General features: G+C 32.5%; 1 protein-coding gene across 4 annotated transcripts in view; it reads left to right on the forward strand.

Annotated features, from left to right (window-relative positions):
- The window catches only part of COL11A1 (collagen type XI alpha 1 chain), a 220,433-nt gene that overhangs the window by 82,921 nt on the left and 115,330 nt on the right, over window positions 1–22,182 (forward strand). For all 4 annotated transcript variants that reach the window (XM_081306562.1, XM_081306561.1, XM_081306564.1 and 1 more), the window contains 15 exons: window positions 120–161; window positions 1,153–1,215; window positions 2,690–2,764; window positions 3,955–4,038; window positions 6,262–6,318; window positions 8,900–8,953; window positions 11,616–11,669; window positions 11,789–11,842; window positions 12,007–12,060; window positions 13,206–13,259; window positions 13,378–13,422; window positions 16,122–16,175; window positions 16,705–16,749; window positions 17,011–17,064; window positions 17,593–17,637. In XM_081306562.1, the coding sequence (XP_081162688.1) occupies window positions 120–161; window positions 1,153–1,215; window positions 2,690–2,764; window positions 3,955–4,038; window positions 6,262–6,318; window positions 8,900–8,953; window positions 11,616–11,669; window positions 11,789–11,842; window positions 12,007–12,060; window positions 13,206–13,259; window positions 13,378–13,422; window positions 16,122–16,175; window positions 16,705–16,749; window positions 17,011–17,064; window positions 17,593–17,637 (834 nt within the window). The remainder of the gene's footprint in view (window positions 1–119; window positions 162–1,152; window positions 1,216–2,689; window positions 2,765–3,954; window positions 4,039–6,261; window positions 6,319–8,899; window positions 8,954–11,615; window positions 11,670–11,788; window positions 11,843–12,006; window positions 12,061–13,205; window positions 13,260–13,377; window positions 13,423–16,121; window positions 16,176–16,704; window positions 16,750–17,010; window positions 17,065–17,592; window positions 17,638–22,182) is intronic.

Genomic DNA, 22,182 nt, shown 5'->3' on the forward strand with positions numbered 1-22,182 from the left:
ACGAATGGAGAATTCACTTTTTAAAAGTCAATGGTTTAGTGTTGTCTTACATTCACTTAGTTAAGAGGTTGAGGGTTTCACTTCTCTGGTCAAAGATTTTCTATCATTTTTTTTAACAGGGTATGCTAGTTGAAGGACCACCAGGGCCAGCAGGACCTGCAGTAAGTAAATTATATATGATTATTTTTTGTCTTGATTTTTCAATGATTGAATATAAGATTTCTATTTTATTAATAGATTTTTTTTTTTACTAAATTGAATATTGAATCCTAGGGGCAAACATTTGTTTGGAGGGTCTGGTGAACTGGAACTACCTTCTGATTTAGCTATCCAAGTGTTATTCTATAAAGAACACTTGAATTAAATTTTGTTTTGAATATTTTTTTGCTTAAATGTCTCTGATTCTTGTGACCAATTTTCATCTTTTTACCTGAAAATTATAAAAGTTTAGGAAAAGATCATTCTTATTATTAGGGAGATATAATTATATTTCAGTGCATGGGTGAGAATTCTAGGAAGACTGTAGCTGTCTTATATGTATTTCTAGAAGGAATAATTATGAGATTCCATTGTCATTTCCTTATAAGGTTGATATCACTTATTGTGTCATTATTTTAAGGTAGTTGAACTGAATAGACCTCGTAACAAATCTTTTTTTTTTTTTATGTGTGTGTGTGTGTGTGGAATTAATTATATTCTCATTTACTGAAAATAATATAAAATACTTATGCTTTCAAAGATTTACAAAAGAGAATATGAAAATGCCTACAAGCTAAATGTAAAAAGGGATTTCTACATTTTCAACTTAGCTATCACATATTTGAGGTCTAATCTTGTGAGTGTGCCATTTCTTCAGGAAGAACTGGGAACCAACTTCAACCTCAGGGACTTTACATTGGCATGTTCTCCTTTCCTGTTTTGCTTGGGACGTTTGCCTCTACCCAAGAGCTGCTTCATAGAGGAGCAGTGTGCTAGCTACAAAGTGGTTCCTATATGTTGTCTTTTCACAAGAACCTAAATAGGGCAATTGTTTGGGAGACAAGTGTATATTTATGAAATATAAATGAGCTGTTCTTTGATTTAGAAGGATGAATTTTCCTGAATACTAAGGGCTCAGGAATTTGACTCAGACCATGGTTTGTTTCTTTGTAGGGTCTAATGGGTCCTCCAGGTCTACAAGGCCCCTCTGGACCTCCTGGTGACCCTGGTGATAGGGTAAGTAAAGGGTCCTCTCATTAAAAAAGCATACAACCACAGATTAAAGGAATTAAAATATATTCATTAACATTAAAATGTTAAATTCTCTAACTTCAAAGTGTTATTCTTCCTGAGGGTGGGAGGGTTGGGAGGGTAAGAAGTCTAAGAATTCAATGTCCTGTAACATTTAATTAACCTTTTAAACTATTGTTTAAGAGTGAGGCTAAAATAATGTTTATTTCTGGTAAAATTGGTATCATTAGTAAGCAGATTTTATTTTTAGTCAATTCTGACATCTCTATAAGCTCTCTACATTAGTTTCAGTTCTTCAAATTTGTATTTCAGACATTGCCATAGGCATTTATTTGAATGCTATTAGAAGGAGGTAACCAACTTGAATTCTAGTCTGAAGATCAATCAAATTCTGGGTTCTATTATATAGTAGATCATCTGTACTATCTCTCCAGACTCTTCTTGTAAATTATCTTGTCTTTCTTCTTCTCATTCTTGAGTAGACACTATCTTTGTGTAGTGTGTATGTGTGTGTGTGCTTTTCTTTTTCTTTTGTTCTTTTAAAAACGAATAGAGGATCAAAGATGTGACCAACTCATACTTTTTTATGTATTTACAATTTAAAGAAGACAAATATATCGTATTAGAATTTACCCTCTTTACTGCTAAAAATGACTTGGCTATGTAGAAATAAATTTTGTTCTATTGCAATCTTATGGACATATAGCTTGCATCTACTACTATTAAATATATATTCAATATTCTCTACATTTCCATACATGTCTTGTGTTCAGAGATATCACAGTAATAAGTAATTTCCATGTGTGCAACCATGAATGGACTGAATGTATTTTATCATTAAGAACTCAAAATAAAACAGTGATTATCTATAAGTAAATTTAGTATGTAAATCTTATGTTGAATTATTGATCATCTATATTAATAAAGTAACTACTTTTTAAATGATATTTAAAGCCACCTAAATATGTATTTCAGTAGTCTATGTATTTAAGTAGTCTATTAATTGATGCTATTGAAGTAGCTATTAAAGAATACTTAAACATATCTTAAACTTACTAATTTGATTTTAAATAAATACTTTATCATTTACTTAAATTCTGTAACATCCAAACATTATTCACTTATTTTCCTCAGACTGATTCTCCCCAGAATATAAAAGAACTCTTTATCTTATATAGTTTACAACTTCAAGTAAACACTTAGCAAAGTTTACATCTTAATTATATATTAATTCTATATTAGTAAGCACACATTATAAAATGTTTCAAAACTAGTGCAATGAAATACCATCCTTTCTAGTTGTATTTACCCAAAGAAGATTAACCAACTTAGAGTAGTCAAATTCAAATGAGATAATGTAGTCTTTGGATATTATATATTATATTCTAATACATTCTATGATTTCTTTATTATTATATGATTGATTGCATTCTTTTGATTGCTTCATTTCTTTTCCTAGGGTCCACCAGGACGTCCTGGCTTACCAGGTGCTGATGGTCTACCTGGTCCTCCTGGTACCATGTTAATGTTACCGGTATGTTTCTTTTTATTTTTATAAAGACAACTTGATATCTGGTCAGCTTGTTTCTGAAAAATTCTATTTGGAATGCAGTCAAGTAAAAATCATTCTATACGGCACACATAATTAATCAAACAGCCTTTGGAAGTTAAGGGAAATTTTACTACACAAATATCTGGTAAATATCAATGTCAACAGTAAAACTTTAATAATTTGATTACACTTTTAGCAACAAAGTTTTTTTCAATATTTTTAATAATGTGGTTTATCATTAACAAATATTTCATATTTTACTTAACATAATATTAATATAGTATTTATCACAATAAAGACCATAGTTACACCTTTTTTATATATATTTATTTTAATTGTAGTTGGACACAATACGTTTATTTATTTATTTTTATGTGGTGCTAAGGGTCAAACCCAGTGCCTCATATGTGCTAGGCAAGCGCTCCACTACTGAGCCACATCCCCAGCCCTAGTATTTATCTATAATGTCATTATTCATTGCTCAAAAATTATGCTTTACCACAAGATTCTTTTCCAAATACTATGCCTTAATGCTATGGGAAAAAATGTCCTAGATTTATTGATTTAAATGTAATAAAGTTTTGATAAAAAATTATTTAGAGTGAAAAATTATCTCACATTGCATTTTGAATTAAAAGTAAACAGAGCTTTATGATTTTATGAAGGAATACTAGTTAGGATAGTTTTCTTGTATAATTGCTGAGGAATGAATAAGCAAAATTAATATATCTCAAAAAACTTTTTCTATATATTCATGGAAATTCAAAAAGTTTTGATCAATGAAATATACATAGGTTTATGTTTGTAACTGAAATTATGTAGGTATGACATTTTTACAAATGAATGAATAGTATGGGAAGCATATTTGTAGATCAAAACATCATGATGATTCATTTCAGAGATTATAGATTTTGAGACTGGTAAGGAGTTTGTACACTCTTTTACTCTTTTACAACTGATAAAATGTGTAGAGAGCTTCCGTAAGAAGTAGAAGCAGGATTTAAAAAAAAAAAATTAAAAACTGGGTCTTATGGTACATTGTGGAGTTAATTTGGATGTGGGGTAAAATTACTCCATTTTAAGTGAATGTTTTTTGTCTATTGGTTAGGACACCCATTTTATCATATGTGACAAAGGCCAGTTTTCAACTTCTTAATGCTCTCTCTTCCTAGTTCCGTTATGGTGGCGATAGTTCTAAAGGACCAGCCATCTCTCCTCAGGAAGCTCAGGCTCAGGCTATTCTTCAGCAGGCTCGGGTAAGAAAAGATAGACATATATTCCCATTACCAGATGCTGTGTCAAATTTGTGTGTGTGTATGCCTATGGAAGATGCTACCACTATGAACAGAAGACTTCTGGAAAGTATATGGAATTTACAAGGAAAGAATGTTAAAAATATATTTTTTTTCTCATTGTGATATTTATTAATTGATATTAAATAATGGACTCTTGCTTTATTCCCATATATAATTCTGACTGTCTCCTACCATAACACTGAAAATTTCTAGTCTTTTAATAAAACTGATGAACTAATACCTAGTACTCCCTATCTTTCACATCCAATTTTTGTCTAGTGATTGATGGATCACTAGATTAATAATGTTTGAAAGAAATTTGTCCCTCCTAACCTCTGGATTATTTAAAATATCTCAAATAATCCAAAAAGTTATGTTTCTTCAGATACCTTGTATATGAAAAGAAATTTCAAGTACGTATTTTCAGCTGTAATATTTATAACATATAGTTTTTTTATAAAACCCAGTCAATATTTATCCTTTATAATCCTAGTCAATTGAAAGCTTCTACTATTCTTTAGATTTATAAAACAGATAATCACACATATGTTTTTAATTAGCTGCACTATAGTTAAAATATACATGAGAAAATCAAAAGAATGAATCAGGGAGGAACCAGAAATTATATAACACTTTAATAGTTTTATTCATAATATTGGTTTTCTTTTTAAGAAAAGAAGAACATACAGGATTCATGGTTGGTATGGATATGGTTCATTTTTTTTAACCAATATAAACCCCTTCTATAATAACATTTTATTCAACATTATGAATTTATGTCTGTGTAAAACACCTGAAAACATTAAGTGAAAGTTGTAATTCACTCTCAATATTTGTTTATGTATTTATTTCTTAAGTCTATTAATCTGAAAAAAATTCATTATGTACTTATATCATGTTTAAAGATATAGATGTATTATGCCATGCTCCAATATTTTATGATATATCTAAAAATATTTGTGATAATTGATGATTCCTATGATTTATAAGTTACACTGTTTTGAAAAAATATAAGGTAATTATTTGAACTTAACTGTTTTCAGGCAATTGAATTCTTCATCTTATTTTTATAGGCTTGAAACACAGGCAGCAAGCATTATAATTCCAAATTTTTAGATATTTAATCTCAAGGATTAAGATGTGTATTGTCAAAATTCTCATGGTGAAGTAATAGTGGAATTTTGGAGATCCTATTAGTTTCATCTCTTGCACTATTCTAACCTGATTTTTCATTTATTTCCATCACAGTTTTACTTTTTTTTAAAGAGAGAGAGAGAGAGAGAGAGAGAGAGAGAGAGAGAGAGAGAGAGAATTTTTTAATATTTATTTTTCGGTTTTCGGTGGACACAACATCTTTATTTTATTTTTATGTGGTGCTGAGGATCGAACCCAGCACCCCGCACATGCCAGGCGAGCGTGTTACCGCTTGAGCCACAACCCCAGCCCCACACAGTTTTACTTTTGATGAGTTTTGATAAATCTAAGCACTCACCTTTTGTATCCACTAACATTCAAAAGTAGCACATCATACTAATTTAACATCTATAAAATTTTTATCTGTTGTACTCTATGTCTTCCAGATTTTCAAGTGTGTTAATATCACACTACTAATGTACAGTGTAACAATAGTGCATGTGATCAGTGATTCATGCCTCTGATTATACATAATAAATATATATTATATAGTATGAAATTTTAGATTCATTAAAAGAAATGTATTACATAACACTCTCTGTCCAATTCTGCTTTGTGCTGAATTGTATCATAATTTTTCCTAAAATACTGCTAGAAATATTTTAAAGTACTTCAAATAAAGTACTTCTAAAAATATTTTCAATGTGATTTGTATGTACATATTTAAGAACAATAACCTATACATTATTTTGAAGTGTACTTCAAAGTAGAAAATTGTCAGATTTGTTCTTCTTAAATCTATTTTAACTTGTATTATTGATTAAATTCTTTCAAAACATGCTGTGAAATTTTGTTTTAGCACTTTTTAAAATGTCTGATAGTTACTTAAGTCTTTTATCTTTCAAGAAACTTGCATTTCTTCAGTACACTGGCACACTTTCTAGCATGTTGCTTATGATATGTGTTTAAATCATGTGTTACTTGAGGGTAGCTTCTGCAAATAACAGATGTTATTTGATATGGCTAAACTTGATATATTTTACTTTCTAGATCGCTCTGAGAGGCCCTCCTGGCCCAATGGGGCTAACTGGAAGACCAGGTCCTGTGGTAGGTTACTCAAAATAGATAATGCATGTTAAAATTTCCATATTAGTAGTTCCTTGCATCTTCTGTCAGGCTTGTTCATACCTCTGACTGGTGAACATATTGTGCTTGATATTGTTTCCATCTTTAAAAAAATCATTTTTTATTCAACCTTGAAATTTTATAATACTTTATTTTGAAGGACTATACATTCAATGGTATGAGCTCATGAGTAACATCATGGTTGTTATGATGATATAATTGATAGAATTCAAATTGTTGCATTTTTACTGTTGAATTTTTCAAAATGTAAGAAGGAATATGGAAAATTGTTTTTTACAAAATATTTTGTTTTAGTTGTAGTTGGACATAATACCTTTATTTTATTTTATTTGGAGCTGAGGATAGAATCCAGCAAACACCATATGCTAGGCAAGCACTCTATCGCTGAACCACAACCCCAACCCCATGGAAGATTCTGTGTCAAATAAAATATGGAGGAAATAGAGCTAACTTTAATTGCTTGTTATTGACAAGTTCATATAACTACAAAAAGGCATGTTAGTGTTTTATATAATTTTGGGGCAGAAGAAATACCAGGACGTTTTATTAAAAATAAAAATCACTGAGTCCTGGAACTTGGGGACTGTGATGATGTAGTTTGAGAGCTGGAACTGGTGAATGGTATTTTTCATGAGCACCACAGGTTGATTCTTATGGCCAAGCATGTTTGGAAAACTCTGCCTTATGCTTTGTAATTTACAGTCTAGACTCTCTAAATTTATACCATATAAAGGAATTTCATGACAAACACAAACAAGTGGATTTGTAGCAAGTAAAGACAGAGGAGCAGAAGCAATAGAAGCAGGTTACATTGTCCGTCCTTGCCCAGTCATTAAGGCTCAGCCATTTCATCACAACAGGTTAGCAAAGAGAAAACATTGACAATCGTGAGTACGTTTTCAACGGTGTCAAGATCAATGCATTTTTATGTGGTATATTTCTTTGTTACGGAAAGTTTTAGCTTCCTGAAAAATTGAGGGATAGAAAACAATCATATTTATGTCTTTTCACTGTTTCTTTTCTAGTATACTTTGTTAAAAAACATCAAATTATTTAAGGCTTTCAGATTTCTACTAATTCTACAATGTAAAAAAAGTTTCTTCATTAAGATTCGGAAAACAAAATCTGCCTTAATATTTCAACACAAATGTGTAAATTCTTTTGATGGAACATTATTTTATACAATTGTGTTTTGTTGAGTCATTTTATGGACAAATGGAGATCTATGCCACAAAATAAACAGAAAACAGGGGCCGGGGCAGTGGTAGAGCACTTGCCTATCATGCATGAGACACTGGGTTTGATCCTCAGCACCACATAAAAATAAAAACAAATAAAATAAAGGTGTTGTTTCCATTATAAAAAAATCAATCAATCTATTTCCTTATCTATCTATGTATCTATATACACAGAATATATAATACAGCTTATTAATTAAAAATAAGTTCCTTTTTGTAATTGTGTTCAATTCAGTATTAAGGTGGAATCCCAGTTTTTCTCTAGAAGAAATTCAGTTACAAGAATTTTTAATCAGATGCTTGAAAGTCATCATTCTTCTAACTTTTAAGATGAGAAAATTCATGTTAGAGTACTGTCCTTATTTCTTGGGAATCATCAGTAGTTATTTTACTTTGGAGCCACCAGGAGGCTCTAGATAGCTAAGATCTTTAGTTAGTGTAATTTTAATCTTTATTTTGATATACTCCATGGTTTAACAAAATGTATATTGATTTAAATAAGTCATAAACTTTAAAAACATACAATGTAAACTTCTTCAGCAGGAACCTAATTATAATCACCATGTTTATTTTTAATATTCTAATGTTTTTAGGGAACAAGAATGGCTTAATGTGTATTTTGAAAACTTGCAACTCATTCATAAAACAGGTTAAGGGTTTCTGTTAATGTGCCAGGTTTTTATTGCACTTTTAAAATTATGTAAACATTTGTACAAAGTGTTTGTTATAATGATTTAGTCCCATAGGAAAAAATAAACCAATCTGGGAAAAAAATGCTTTGACATTATTTCAGCACAATTATAATGACAGCAATAGCATCTGTCCTTGGCATTTTATGACTGTGAAATTCAGTGCTTAAGAAATATCTGGCTATAAAAGCAGTAACACTTTGCCAAATCCTTATTGTATAAAAGGATTCAATACATACTTTATTCAGTAAAATTTTTTGCACTAGTACTACTCTACCATGTAGTGATAAATAATGCCTATGTATCTTTCTAAGTGTTCTTGAGGGTATACACATTCCAGAAATTCCCAATGCCATTTTATGAGGTTGGCTTTGGTGTAGTTACAAGTGAAATGCAGACCTTTATATACAGTTCACTCACTGAAATAAAATCAACATGCTGACAAGAGATGCACTTCAGGGAAAGGGCTTGAAGAGTTTAATGTTTTAATTAATGACATCAACTAGTTTGACAAGGTGTATTCAGGATAACTTTCATTTCAAGTGAAAATAGTGGGATATAAGTGATCAGAGAATTGCTAACTTAAATGATTATGCCTTCAATTTTTCTTGACAGGGTGGGCCTGGTTCAGCTGGGGCCAAAGGTGAGAGTGGTGACCCAGGTCCTCAGGTAAAAAAAATAAAAAATAAATAATAATAATAATAATTTGTTCTTTTCACTTATTTTATTATTGACTTTATTTTATCTAGTAAGATGTTGAAGTTTCTGCCGTTAGGAGTAAAGAATCTACTTACCTTACCTTTATGCTCATGTTACCTCTTCTAATTAAAAAACCTGTAGTGAACAATAAACTGTCAATGGCAGTTAATTCAAAGCATGTTTAAATTGTGGGTGGTAACATATTTAAATTGTGGGTGGGAGCAGGCTTGAAAGTAATAGAACTTTAGAATTCTAAATTGGCTAGTGATGTTATAGAGCAGAGCAGAACAGTTGCAGTAGTACTTGTATTGGTGGTGCCTCATACCTATGTTTACTGTGGAGAGTAAATTTAGCACATTGTCTCATAAAGGATATTTAATACATTTAAAAGAAGCTCACTTCAAAACCTTCATAGAAGTAAGGAACTTAAGAAAAATTGAAGCCATATAAGCTAAAAATTTTAAAAAGATCTTAGATAGTATTTCAATGGAACAAAATTCAAAGTATTAATTTTTCTTTAATGATATTAAATAGAGCTGTTAGATTATGCAAATATTCTCAAAAACAGAAAAGCAAAAGATGGTGTTTATTTTTAATATATTAATTTTTAAATATAAATGCTTCCTGATCTATTCAGTGAATATAAATTTACATTGGGCTGCAGGATCTCTCAAGTGATCATCTGCTCAATTTTTTTCCCTCTTTTAAAATTAATTTTATTCAAAAATATTATAAGGAACAACTGATTTAAAATGCATTCTTTGTAACCTGCCTCACAATCATTAGAACAGATAATATTCTATAACTTCAAACCATTTCTTGGTATCACCCCTTTATAGTTGTATTCTCCCCTAACCCCAACCACTGATCTGTTCTTCATCACTGTAGTTTTAAAATATCACAAAAAATGAAGTTGTACTTTAGGTAACATTTTGAGATTGGCTTCTTTGACACAGCATAATGTCTTTGAGACTCATCACAGTTGAGTTCATCAATAATGCATTCCTATTGTTGCTAACCAGTAAGTACTCCATTGTGTGGACACACCAGTTTATTTTAAAATGAGAAAAAAATCCAACAAAAATTGATAAGGATATTTGGCTGACTCAAGATGTGACAGCTTTCCTTTTCAGGCTTAGTTAATATTGCCATAAAAGAATGAAAAACATTTGCAGCTTAACTTAAAATTGCATGGAAATATTAAAATGTGCTACATGAAAATCTAGGGATTGTATTCTTTTGAAAAATTTGTGAAATTTCTTCTTCTTAAACTCATCTCTTTAAAAACAGATGAATCTGAAATGCTATAGCAGTGTTTGTGGATTTCGCAGTTTTTCTGATTCTCTTAAGTCCAAAGAGTGTTAAGTGATATGTGAGGACCATTTTCATTTAAAATTAGCAATATGTGTCTTTTTATTATTGTACTTTGTCTTCCAACTAGGTTTAGGGTAGAATCTTGAACAGTTTTTTTTTTTAAGTTATATTTTTGGGGGGTGACTACCAGGGATTGAACTCAGGGGCACTCAGCCACTGGGCCACAACCCGGCCCTATTTTGTATTTTATTTAGAGACAGGGTCTCACTGAATTGCATAGTGCCTCGCTTTTGTTGAGGCTGGCTTTGAACATACTATCCTCCTGCCTTAGCCTCTGGAGCTTCTGGGATTATAGGCGTGTACCACCACACCTTGCTAAAACTCTATTTTTTAACCTCTACTCACTAGACAATTTTAACTTTATATTTCTAGAATCAACATTTTGTAACAATCATAAAAAATATTTTAAATTTTAAATGTTAATTTCATTTTTTGGCTACATTCATTACATAAAATTTGTTTGAATTAATGTTGAAAAGTATATAGTTAATTTAAAGGCCAATATAATATTCATTCTGAAACTCCATTTGATCTCTTATAGCTGTGTAGTAATTTACATTAAAACATATATCCTTCTCCTTATTGTATTGCTGCTATATAAAAGAGAGTTTCTAATATTTAATATGCCTGTTAATGGATAGTCCACTAGCATTTTGTAAATGATTGAAAGAACATGTACCAGATTCTGTGCTAAGCTACCGCAATATATAATTGAAAAAAATTTAGCTGGAATCTTTGGCAAGTAGGAATCTAATCAGTGATTCTGTTCTTAAAACAATCCAACATGATAAACTACAATGAAAGTCTAAATATCTAGGAGAGATGATCCAAACCTGAAAAGACAGATGAAAAATGTGGGCGGTTGGAAAGTAAAGATAAGTAGGGAGGATGGTGAAAAGTGTGTTCAGTCAAAGGAAATGAGAAACCCATGATTTTTAGAATAAAACAAGTGATTAAGGGTACTTGTAAGATTTAAAATATTCTATTATAGGTGTTTTTTGTTTTTGTTTTGTTTAAATGTAGTCACATGTCTACATTTATATTTAGTAATAATTGACTTGTTTTTGTAAGAAGCCATTTGGAAAAATCGATTTTCTTCTGCTTTATCTGAATTTTTACATAGAAATAATTTCCTTGTGTTTAAATGACTGAGATCAAGCTAAGAAGACACCAGTTTCTAAAATCATCTCTCTTGAAGTTATTGAGTTTATTAACCAAGAATTCTACCACATGATTTAACTTTGATGTTTTGACTTAGGGCCCGCGAGGCGTCCAAGGTCCTCCTGGTCCTACTGGAAAACCTGGGAAAAGGGTATGGCTGATTTTTATTGTGTGTTTTGAGATTTATCTGTAATGATCAGTTAGTTTGTTTTCTTTTACTTTCTGTTAGTAGGAGTCCCTTTTGCTTAATGCTGTTTTTGACATTATCAGGGTCGCCCAGGTGCTGATGGAGGAAGAGGCATGCCAGGAGAGCCTGGAGCAAAGGTCAGAAGTGCATATGTTTGCATATTCAAAGCTTGTATGTTGATTTACCCTGGAAAATTTTGTATTTTAAAATAAAATATCTGGATATGAAATAATAGTTGACATTAAATTAGAGTACAGGTCTCTACCAGGGATGTGACAATGAGAATGATTATCATTTACAGGGAGATCGAGGCTTTGATGGACTTCCAGGTCTGCCAGGTGACAAAGGTCACAGGGTAAGATACATCTAATACTTTTTCATCAAGATATAAATGGAAAGTTACACTAGTTTTAGTATTCATGCACTTGGGCAAATCAGATGAAAATGAACTTAAATATTTGAGAATTACAATTATTACATCTAATAGATAAAGGGAGAAAGATACAATTATGCATGTGACATCAATGCAGTTGTTTTTAGATACTAAAACATTCTTTTCATGGAAACAAATTGAGGCATGATCTGAATGTTCAAGAATATGGATAAGATCACATTGATAAAAGGGAAATGGTAGAGATTTAATTTTTCATCTACTATCTTAATTATTGCCTCACTTTCCTTCCTACATTTTGTCTGTAAATACACACTCAAAAGAAGATATCTGTAGGCAGTCTGTCATTAATACTATAATATACTGACTGTATTATTTCTTTGCGATGCTCTGAGCTTTCACTTCAATGCAGGACCCTATAATTTGCTACGGGTAAATAAACCACTAAGCAATCCAATGGATAGTTTTAGTGGGAAATTAAATGAAGAGACAGTTCCTTAAAAAATAATAATAATAAGCTTTAGATAGTTTCTTCACCAGAATGAAGAATAAAGAAAGGTAAAGCAGCAATTAGGTAAATGGGAGAAGAAAATGAAGAAAGACAAAGAAAAGAGAACCTTAAGAATTCTAGCAATATGCCTAGGGTATGCTAGTACATGTCAAGATAAATTGATATTTGATTTTAAAAGGGATCCAAGACTCTTTTAGTTTAATTGAGTTATGTGATTTAATATATTTTTAGAGGTAGAAAATATTAAATTAAAATCCTGAAAGTGTAGCCATATTTAAGACAATCTTACAAAATAATTTCCTCCATGCTTAGCTTGTAATAATAAAATGTCTGAAAGTCATTTTAGGTATTTATTGTATTTGAGCCTTCTTGCATTGATAATTGAGGGAACATTTTCCCTAGCATACTAATATGTCAAACCAGATAGAAGTTTCAATTTGTGAATTTTCTGCAGCGTGTTCTGAGGAATACAAACACAGTGTATGTTCACTCTGTTCGATGTATTAGTGTATTTGGTTAGCTGGTTAGGGGGATGTGGGACAGACTATGAACACATGGCTTATGTCATATGCTAATCATGTTTATTTTTATTTATTAGGGTGAAAGAGGTCCCCAAGGTCCTCCAGGTCCTCCTGGTGATGATGGAATGAGGGTATACTAAGATTTCATTTCTTTAAGACATGTTTCAAAGTAATATGTAGGAATGAACAAAGTAGCATTGAAATGATGCATTTTCTAATATCGTTGCCCTCCCATTTTGTCTGTGTCAGGGAGAAGATGGAGAAATAGGACCCAGGGGTCTTCCAGGTGAAGCTGTAAGGATTTTTTTCTTCATTTTTAAATAATCATTTTCCTGTTTTGGGGGAAATAATAACATATGTTATATATGTAAAGGCAATAATAAATTCAGGAAAATGTTGTGGTCCTGCTTAAGCTAAGGAGGCAATTATCATGTTAAAAAACAAACAAACAAAAAAAGATACGTTGAGCAGCTGTTTTGTTTTAAAAAAAAATTTTAGATACTGGAGAGAAAAACATGTGGAATGTAACTATTGTTAACCAAAACCCTACCAAGTTCTTGTTGCTGTTTTGTTTCTTTTAAGTATCATCAATAATTCCATAATCTATTTATATATTTAGAATCAATGATTTTTGTTACCAGAAAAACAAAAAAAATGAGGGACTTCGTATATGGCAGATATAAGCATTATGTCATTTTTTTTTTCTCCAGCAAACGTTAATAATGGGGAAACTGAACTGGAAGGTTTACTCAAAGCTAGCTGACCAAACCACAATGACAAACAAACCACCTGGTCTAGAGAAAGTACTCCTACTCTTAGTCTTAATCTGCTCCATTGTAAAACCTGTCAAATCAAAAATCAATTGTCAAGCCTATAGGAGAAGAAGTAAATAGCCTCTCTATTCTAATAGAAGGAAAAGGAAGGCAAGGATTTTAGGATGGGGAGAGAGAAGAGGAGGAGAAATCAAGTTTAAATAGCTATAATTTAAGAAATGTTCTATCAAGAAAATAGTTTCTGTAATTTGCGTATATAGCTATCTGCCTGTCTGTTCCTTTATTTTTTATTTTTTAAAAATTCTTTTATATTTTATTTTTTATTTATGTATGACAGTGGAATGCATTACAATTCTTATATATGACAGTGGAATGCATTACAATTCTTTTTTTTATTGTTGGTTGTTCAAAACATTACATAGTTCTTGACATATCATATTTCACATTTTGATTCAAGTGGGTTATGAACTCCCATTTTTACCCCGTATACAGATTGCAGAATCACATCAGTTACACTTCCATTGATTTACATATTGCCATACTAGTGTCTGTTGTATTCTGCTGCCTTTCCTATCCTCTACTATCCCCCCCTCCCCTCCCCTCCCCTCCCCTCCCCTCTTCTCTCTCTACCCCCTCTACTGTAATTCATTTCTCCCCCTTGTATTATTTTTCCCTTTCCCCTCACTTCCTCTTGTATGTAATTTTGTATAACCCTGAGGGTCTCCTTCCATTTCCATGCAATTTCCCTTCCCTCTCGCTTCCCCTCCCACCTCTCATCCCTGTTTAATGTTAATCTTCTTCTCATGCGCTTCGTCCCTACTCTGTTCTTAGTTACTCTCCTTATATCAAAGAAGACATTTGACATTTGTTTTTTAGGGATTGGCTGGCTTCACTTAGCATAATCTGCTCTAATGCCATCCATTTCCCTCCAAATTCTATGACTTTGTCATTTTTTAATGCAGAGTAATACTCCATTGTGTATAGATGCCACATTTTTTTTATCCATTTATCTATTGAAGGGCATCTAGGTTGGTTCCACAGTCTTGCTATTGTGAATTGTGCTGCTATGAACATCGATGTAGCAGTGTGCTTGTAGCATGCCCCTCCCATTACAATTCTTATTACATATGAAGCACAATTTTTCATATCTCTGGTTGCATACTAGTATGTTCACATTAATTCATGTCTTCATACCTGTACTTTGGATAATAATGTCCATCACGTTCCACCATCATTAATAACCCCATGCCCCTTTCCTTCCCTCCCACCCTCTGCTGTATCTAGTTTGTCTATTCCTCCCATGCTCCCTCTCTCTATCCCAGTATGAATCAGCTTCCTTATATCAAAGAAAACATTTGGCATTTGGTTTTTTGGGATTGGCTAACTTCACTTAGCATCATCTTCTTCAGTGCCATCCATTTACCTGCAAATGACGTGATTTTATTCTCTTTTATTGCTGAATAATATTCCATTGTGTAGATATGCCACATTTTTTAAATCCATTCATCAATTAAAGGGCATATAGGTTGGTTCCACAGTTTAGCTATTGTGAATTGTGCTACTGTAAACATTGATGTCGCTGTGTCCCTGTAGTATGCTGTTTTTAAGTCCTTTGTGTATAGATCGAGGTCCTTTATTTTTTTAATTTAATGTATTTTTTAGTTGTTGATGGACCTTTATTTAATTAATTTATTTATATGTCATGTTGAGGATCAAACTCAGTGCCTCACACATGCTAGGCAAGTGCCCTGTTACTAAGCTACAACCCTTAGCCCCCTATTTGTTCCTTTGAATGAATGTTCTCTTACCTAAGTGAAGTAAATGAGAATCGGGGCACTGTTATTTTTAGTTTATCTGATGCATAATAAGATTCAGAGTGGCCATTCACATCCAAAAATGATACAAAAGTGCCTTATAAAAGTATTAAATTATTTGTTTCGTTTAAAGATTCCCTAAGTGATTCTTATGTAAATTTTTATAATTGAATGCATACAGTTTCTGTACTAAAGATTCACTGTTATAGTTTCTGGCTTTTAGGTCAGTATAAAAACTTGATACTTACATTATATAACAATAGTAGTTAAATATCACTTTCAGTGTATTTAGAGAAGATGTGCAAATATTTTTACTCTAAATATTATATTGGAATTTTTTCAAGGGAAGAGGCCTATTCTGAGGGCATCTCTCATGAGCACATGTTTTCTTTTCTTCTCTCCTTAGGGCCCACGAGGTTTGCTGGGACCAAGGGGAACTCCAGGACCTCCAGGGCAGCCTGTATGTACTGCCTGAAAAACATTCTGCATTTCCTAGAGAAAGCTTGTTGATAAACTCTTTAAAATTGGGAGGGTGTAAGATCTCTTCTTAATCAATCAAGAGTTAGCTACCTTTTATATTCTGTTTTAATATATTAAAACATGTTATATATTGTTATATATTATATAATAATATATATTTTATATATATATAATATATATAATAATATATATTGCCTATTGGGGTCATTCCCTTCCCTCCGTTTTTCATTTAACTTATCAGTCTTATGGATTTTGTGATAACTCATGAGCACACAATAGAAAATTATGCTAGATTATCTCGAAGGTGGACATGGATGGAAGACAGTAGGCCCAGCCTCATTTTCACTAATTCTTAAGTACCTACTTTTATTTAATTCTAAAAAGAATCTTTGTCACCGTTGGTTAGCATGTGTCATGTTATTATAGTAGCCTTTTTGAATTTCTGTTTTAGCACTGAGATTTTTTTAAACAACTCTGAAGATATATATGTTTTTTTTTCTTTATTGAAGGGTATTGCAGGTGTAGATGGACCCCCGGGACCAAAAGGGAACATGGTATGTAGCAAATATCAATAAACTCATCTCTGGAATCTGGGCATTAAGGAATTTTGCTGCTAAATTTAAAATAAACATTTATTACACCATTGTGTTAAATATTTTAACTACTACTATCAGTAGTAGTTTCACTATTTTGCAGATGATCTTAAGGGCAAACTGACTTGTGGGCTACTTTTCAAGCTGAGGCAAAAAACCCCTCCAAAGCATTGTCTTGCAAAAAAAATGCCTTATTAAGGACTTTGTATTTTCCTATTACAGGGTCCCCAAGGGGAGCCTGGACCTCCAGGTCAGCAAGGGAATCCAGGACCTCAAGTGAGTCTATGCCGTTATAGTTCCTTTAAGACAATGGGGTAAAATAGTCTCTTTTCACAAGGAAATAGACACCTTCAAAACTTTCTATGTAAGGCTAAAACTTTAAAATGTGAATACTAGAAAATAATTCTTATTTTTCCTTTTTTAAAAAAATTTAAACAAACTTGCACAGGCCCTTTTCTTCCAAGAGAAAAATGAGTCATTCAGCATTCACAGAATGCCAGGATCAATAGCCACACTTGCAGGAGAGTTCTGAATAGGATCACTTTACAGTCTCTTTGCAAAAAGAGTAGCTTGTGTAAAACTCCTCATAATGTTCTCAAACTCTCCAGAGAATGCAGAGAATGTGTCTGTGTCCACACACACACACACACACACACACACACACACACACACACACATATCTTTATGTAGATACACACTGATTCTCAACTCATTTCATGTGCATTGGAGAGCTAATAATTTACTATTTTAATAATATGTTCTTGTGATGTGATTCCTAACATGAAATAAATTCTTTTGAAATAGGGTCTTCCTGGTCCACAAGGTCCAATTGGTCCTCCGGGTGAAAAAGTAAGTTACTTTGTTATTCTAGTAATCTCTGATGAACAATTTGTGTTAACAGCCTTAGGCAGCTGTAAGGCTGGCCTTTTGTTCCTGATAAGATATCCTTACAGCACAGAACATAAGGAATTAATCTGAAATTAAATCATGAGAATACAGTGTGGATAGAATTCATTCATCTTTAAACTGTGAATGACAAAATTTTGCCTAGCTACCATTTAGACAGCTTCCAAATGTGACACTCTCAGCTCTATTAATGTCAGAAACCTACTACCATGAATGAATGTTTTCTATTTATGTTGATCCTCTTTTTTTTTGCCTCATTACTTGAAAAATGTGATTGGTTTTGTTTGCAACAAAGGGTTTGTAATATAATCTGATTAAGGAAAATTGTGAACCTGTTGCTGCCACTATTTTTCTTGTATAACTGGCAAATGATGTCCTTGTTAATAACTCAATGACTGGATCAAAACAAAAATTAGTCTTTAATTAAAGAGATGTCTGATATTCCCATGATCTTTTCTACAAGATTCCCTGAGTACTCTATTCTGTTCACCATAGTTATAGCACAATAGTTAGCTAGATATGAGAATTTTTTATTCCTCATATGTTGTGTATTTCTATGAACATACCAATTAAAAAAATAAAACCTTTGTTGAGGTATTATTTATATACCATAAAATTCACTTGTTTCAGGTGTATAGTAAATGATTTTAAATTAATTTATATAGCAGTGCTACAAGCTAATATTAGAATATTTATACAACTCTAGAAAGATTCCTTGTGTCAATTTGCAATCCATATCCATACCAACAACTAGACAACTACTTTACTGTGTATAGATTTGTTTTTTCTGAAGATTCCACATTAATAAAATATGTGTATGAATATGATATATGGATTTAAACATATGGTTAATATAGTATATGACCTGTATGTCTAACTTCTGTTATTTGGTATATGGTTTTGATGTTTATTCATATACTGGCACATATCAGTATTTTGATCCTTTTTATTGCCACACAGTATTATATTCCTATGTTCTGCTTTCTTATTCAGTAGTTGTTGATCATATGGGTAGCTTATGCCTTTTAGCTTTTATCCATAAAATGGTATTATGTGGCTCTTTGCGTGCAAGTGTCTGCATAGGCATGTTTTCATTTCTTTTTGGTAGGTACCTAGGAGTTCTAGTTACCTGGTAAATTTATGTTTAACATTTTAGGAAGCTTCTAAACTACTTTCCAAAGTAGTTGCACCATTTTTTTGGTGTAGTTTCCACTAAAATATATATGGATAATATATGGATAAGAGTTCCTCCACATCTCGCCAATACTTATATTATCTCTCTTCTTAGTTTTGGTCATTCTTGTTAGTGTTACATAGTATTTCATTGTGGGTTAATATGTATTCCCTTAATCAATAGTGGTGTTAAGCATATTGTTATATGCTTATTGGCTGTTTTTCTGTAACTTCTCTGTTAAAATATCTACTCAAATCTCTGGATTATACTGTAATTGATTTACTTACCTTACTGAGTTTCAAAAATTAACATACATCAAATTTAATTGTTCATTGAAGTATTTTTTTCTGTAGATTGTTTTCTATATGGTTGCAGTATTGAAGTAGTTTTCTCTGTAGATTTTTTTCAATATGGTTATAGTATAGGAATGTTATTGAAAAAATGTCCTATGAATTCAAAACTTTAGATTCTGAAGGTGATTTTAAACCTTTACTTTAGATTGACAATTGTAATTCAGGCCACTCTTAACGTTTATATTACCTCATTGTAATAAACATTATATTTGTTATAGATTGTACTTGATGCATGCACCTATTAATTTTTTAACCATAATTTTGTCATGTATAACCTGAATTATTAAAAGGCTTTTGCTTTTAAGAAACATTACCATATCTGAACTCCCTTTGTTGAGCCAAATACAAGATAAAATACAAGATTTTTCACTGCATTTTTTAGTATTAAGACGAGAGCTATCTTAACTATATGCCGCTACTCTCTCTGTTCTGAACATATCTAACTTGTAAATTTTTTTTTTAAATTTTTTAATTTTTATTTTTTATTGTTGGTTGTTCAAAACATTACATAGTTCTTGACATATCATATTTCACATTTTGATTCAAGTGGGTTATGAATTCCCATTTTTACCCCGTATACAGATTGCAGAATCACATAAGTTACACTTCCATTGATTTACATATTGCCATACTAGTGTCTGTTGTATTCTGCTGCCTTTCCTATCCTCTACTATCCCCCCTCCCCTCCCCTCCCCTCTTCTCTCTCTACCCCCTCTACTGTAATTCATTTCTCCCCCTTGTATTATTTTCCCCTTTCCCCTCACTTCCACTTGTATGTAATTTTGTATAACCATGAGGGTCTCCTTCCATTTCCATGCAATTTCCCTTCCCTCTCGCTTCCCCTCCCACCTCTCATCCCTGTTTAATGTTAATCTTCTTCTCATGCACTTCGTCCCTACTCTGTTCTTAGTTACTCTCCTTATATCAAAGAAGACATTTGGCATTTGTTTTTTAGGGATTGGCTGGCTTCACTTAGCATAATCTGCTCTAATGCCATCCATTTCCCTCCAAATTCTATGACTTTGTCATTTTTTAATGCAGAGTAATACTCCATTGTGTATAGATGCCACATTTTTTTATCCATTCATCTATTGAAGGGCATCTAGGTTGGTTCCACAGTCTTGCTATTGTGAATTGTGCTGCTATGAACATCGATGTAGCAGTGTCCCTGTAGCATGCTCTTTTTAGGTCTTTAGGAAATAGACCGAGAAGGGGAATAGCTGGGTCAAATGGTGGTTCAATTCCCAGCTTTCCAAGAAATCTCCATACTGCTTTCCAAATTGGCTGCAAAAATTTGCAGTCCCACCAACAATGAGCAAGTGTACCCTTTTCCCCACATCCTTGCCAGCACTTGTTGTTGTTTGACTTCATAATGGCTGCCAATCTTACTGGAGTGAGATGGCATCTTAGGGTGGTTTTGATTTGCATTTCTCTGACTGCTAGCGATGCTGAGCATTTTTTCATGTGCTTGTTGATTGATAGTATGTCCTCCTCTGAGAATTGTCTGTTCAGGTCCTTGGCCCATCTGTTGATTGGGTTATTTGTTATATTATTGTCTAATTTTTTGAGTTCTTTGTATACTCTGGATATTAGGGCTCTATCTGAAGTGTGAGGAGTAAATATTTGTTCCCAGGACATAGGCTCCCTATTTATCTCTCTTATTGTTTCTTTTGCTGAGAAAAAACTTTTTAGTTTGAGTAAGTCCCATTTGTTGATTCTAGTTATTAACTCTTGTGCTATGGGTGTCCTATTGAGGAATTTGGGGCCAGACCCCACAGTATGTAGATCGTAGCCAACTTTTTCTTCTATCAGATGCTGTGTCTCTGATTTGATATCAAGCTCCTTGATCCATTTTGAGTTACCTTTTGTGCATGGCGAGAGAAAGGGATTAAGTTTCATTTTGATGCATATGGATTTCCAGTTTTCCCAGCACCATTTGTTGAAGATGCTATCCTTCCTCCATTGCATGCTTTTAGCCCCTTTATCAAATATAAGATAGTTGTAGTTTTTTGGATTGGTTTCTGTGTCCTCTATTCTGTACCATTGGTCCACCCGCCTGTTTTGGTACCAGTACCATGCTGTTTTTGTTACTATTGCTCTGTAGTATAGTTTGAAGTCTGGTATTGCTATACTGCCTGATTCACACTTCCTGCTTAGCATTGTTTTTGCTATTCTGGGTCTTTTATTATTCCATATGAATTTCATGATTGCTTTATCTATTTCTACAAGAAATGCCATTGGGATTTTGATTGGCATTGCATTAAACCTATAGAGAACTTTTGGTAATATCGCCATTTTGATGATGTTAGTTCTGCCTATCCATGAACAGGGTATATTTTTCCATCTTCTAAGATCTTCTTCTACTTCTCTCTTTAGGGTTCTGTAGTTTTCATTGTATAAGTCTTTCACCTCTTTTGTTAGGTTGATTCCCAAGTATTTTATTTTTTTTGAGGATATTGTGAATGGAGTGTTTTTCCTCATTTCCATTTCAGAGGATTTTTCGCTGATATACAGGAATGCCTTTGATTTATGCGTGTTGATTTTATATCCTGCCACTTTGCTGAATTCATTTATTAGCTCTAATAGTTTCTTTGTAGACCCTTTTGGGTCTGCTAGGTATAGAATTATGTCATCTGCAAATAGTGATAATTTAAGTTCTTCTTTTCCTATTTTTATGCCTTTAATTTCTTTCGTCTGTCTAATTGCTCTGGCCAGTGTTTCGAGAACTATGTTGAACAGAAGTGGTGAGAGAGGGCATCCCTGTCTTGTTCCAGATTTTAGAGGGAATGCCTTCAATTTTTCTCCATTCAGAATGATGTAGCCTGAGGCTTAGCATAGATTGCTTTTACCATGTTGAGGTATGTTCCTGTTATCCCTAGTTTTCTAGAGTTTTGAACATAAAGGGATGCTGTACTTTGTCGAATGCTTTTTCTGCATCTATCGAGATGATCATATGGTTCT

The sequence above is a fragment of the Spermophilus citellus genome (genome assembly GCF_964194105.1).
Source record: "Spermophilus citellus genome assembly, chromosome: 9".
Lineage (NCBI taxonomy): Eukaryota > Metazoa > Chordata > Mammalia > Rodentia > Sciuridae > Spermophilus > Spermophilus citellus.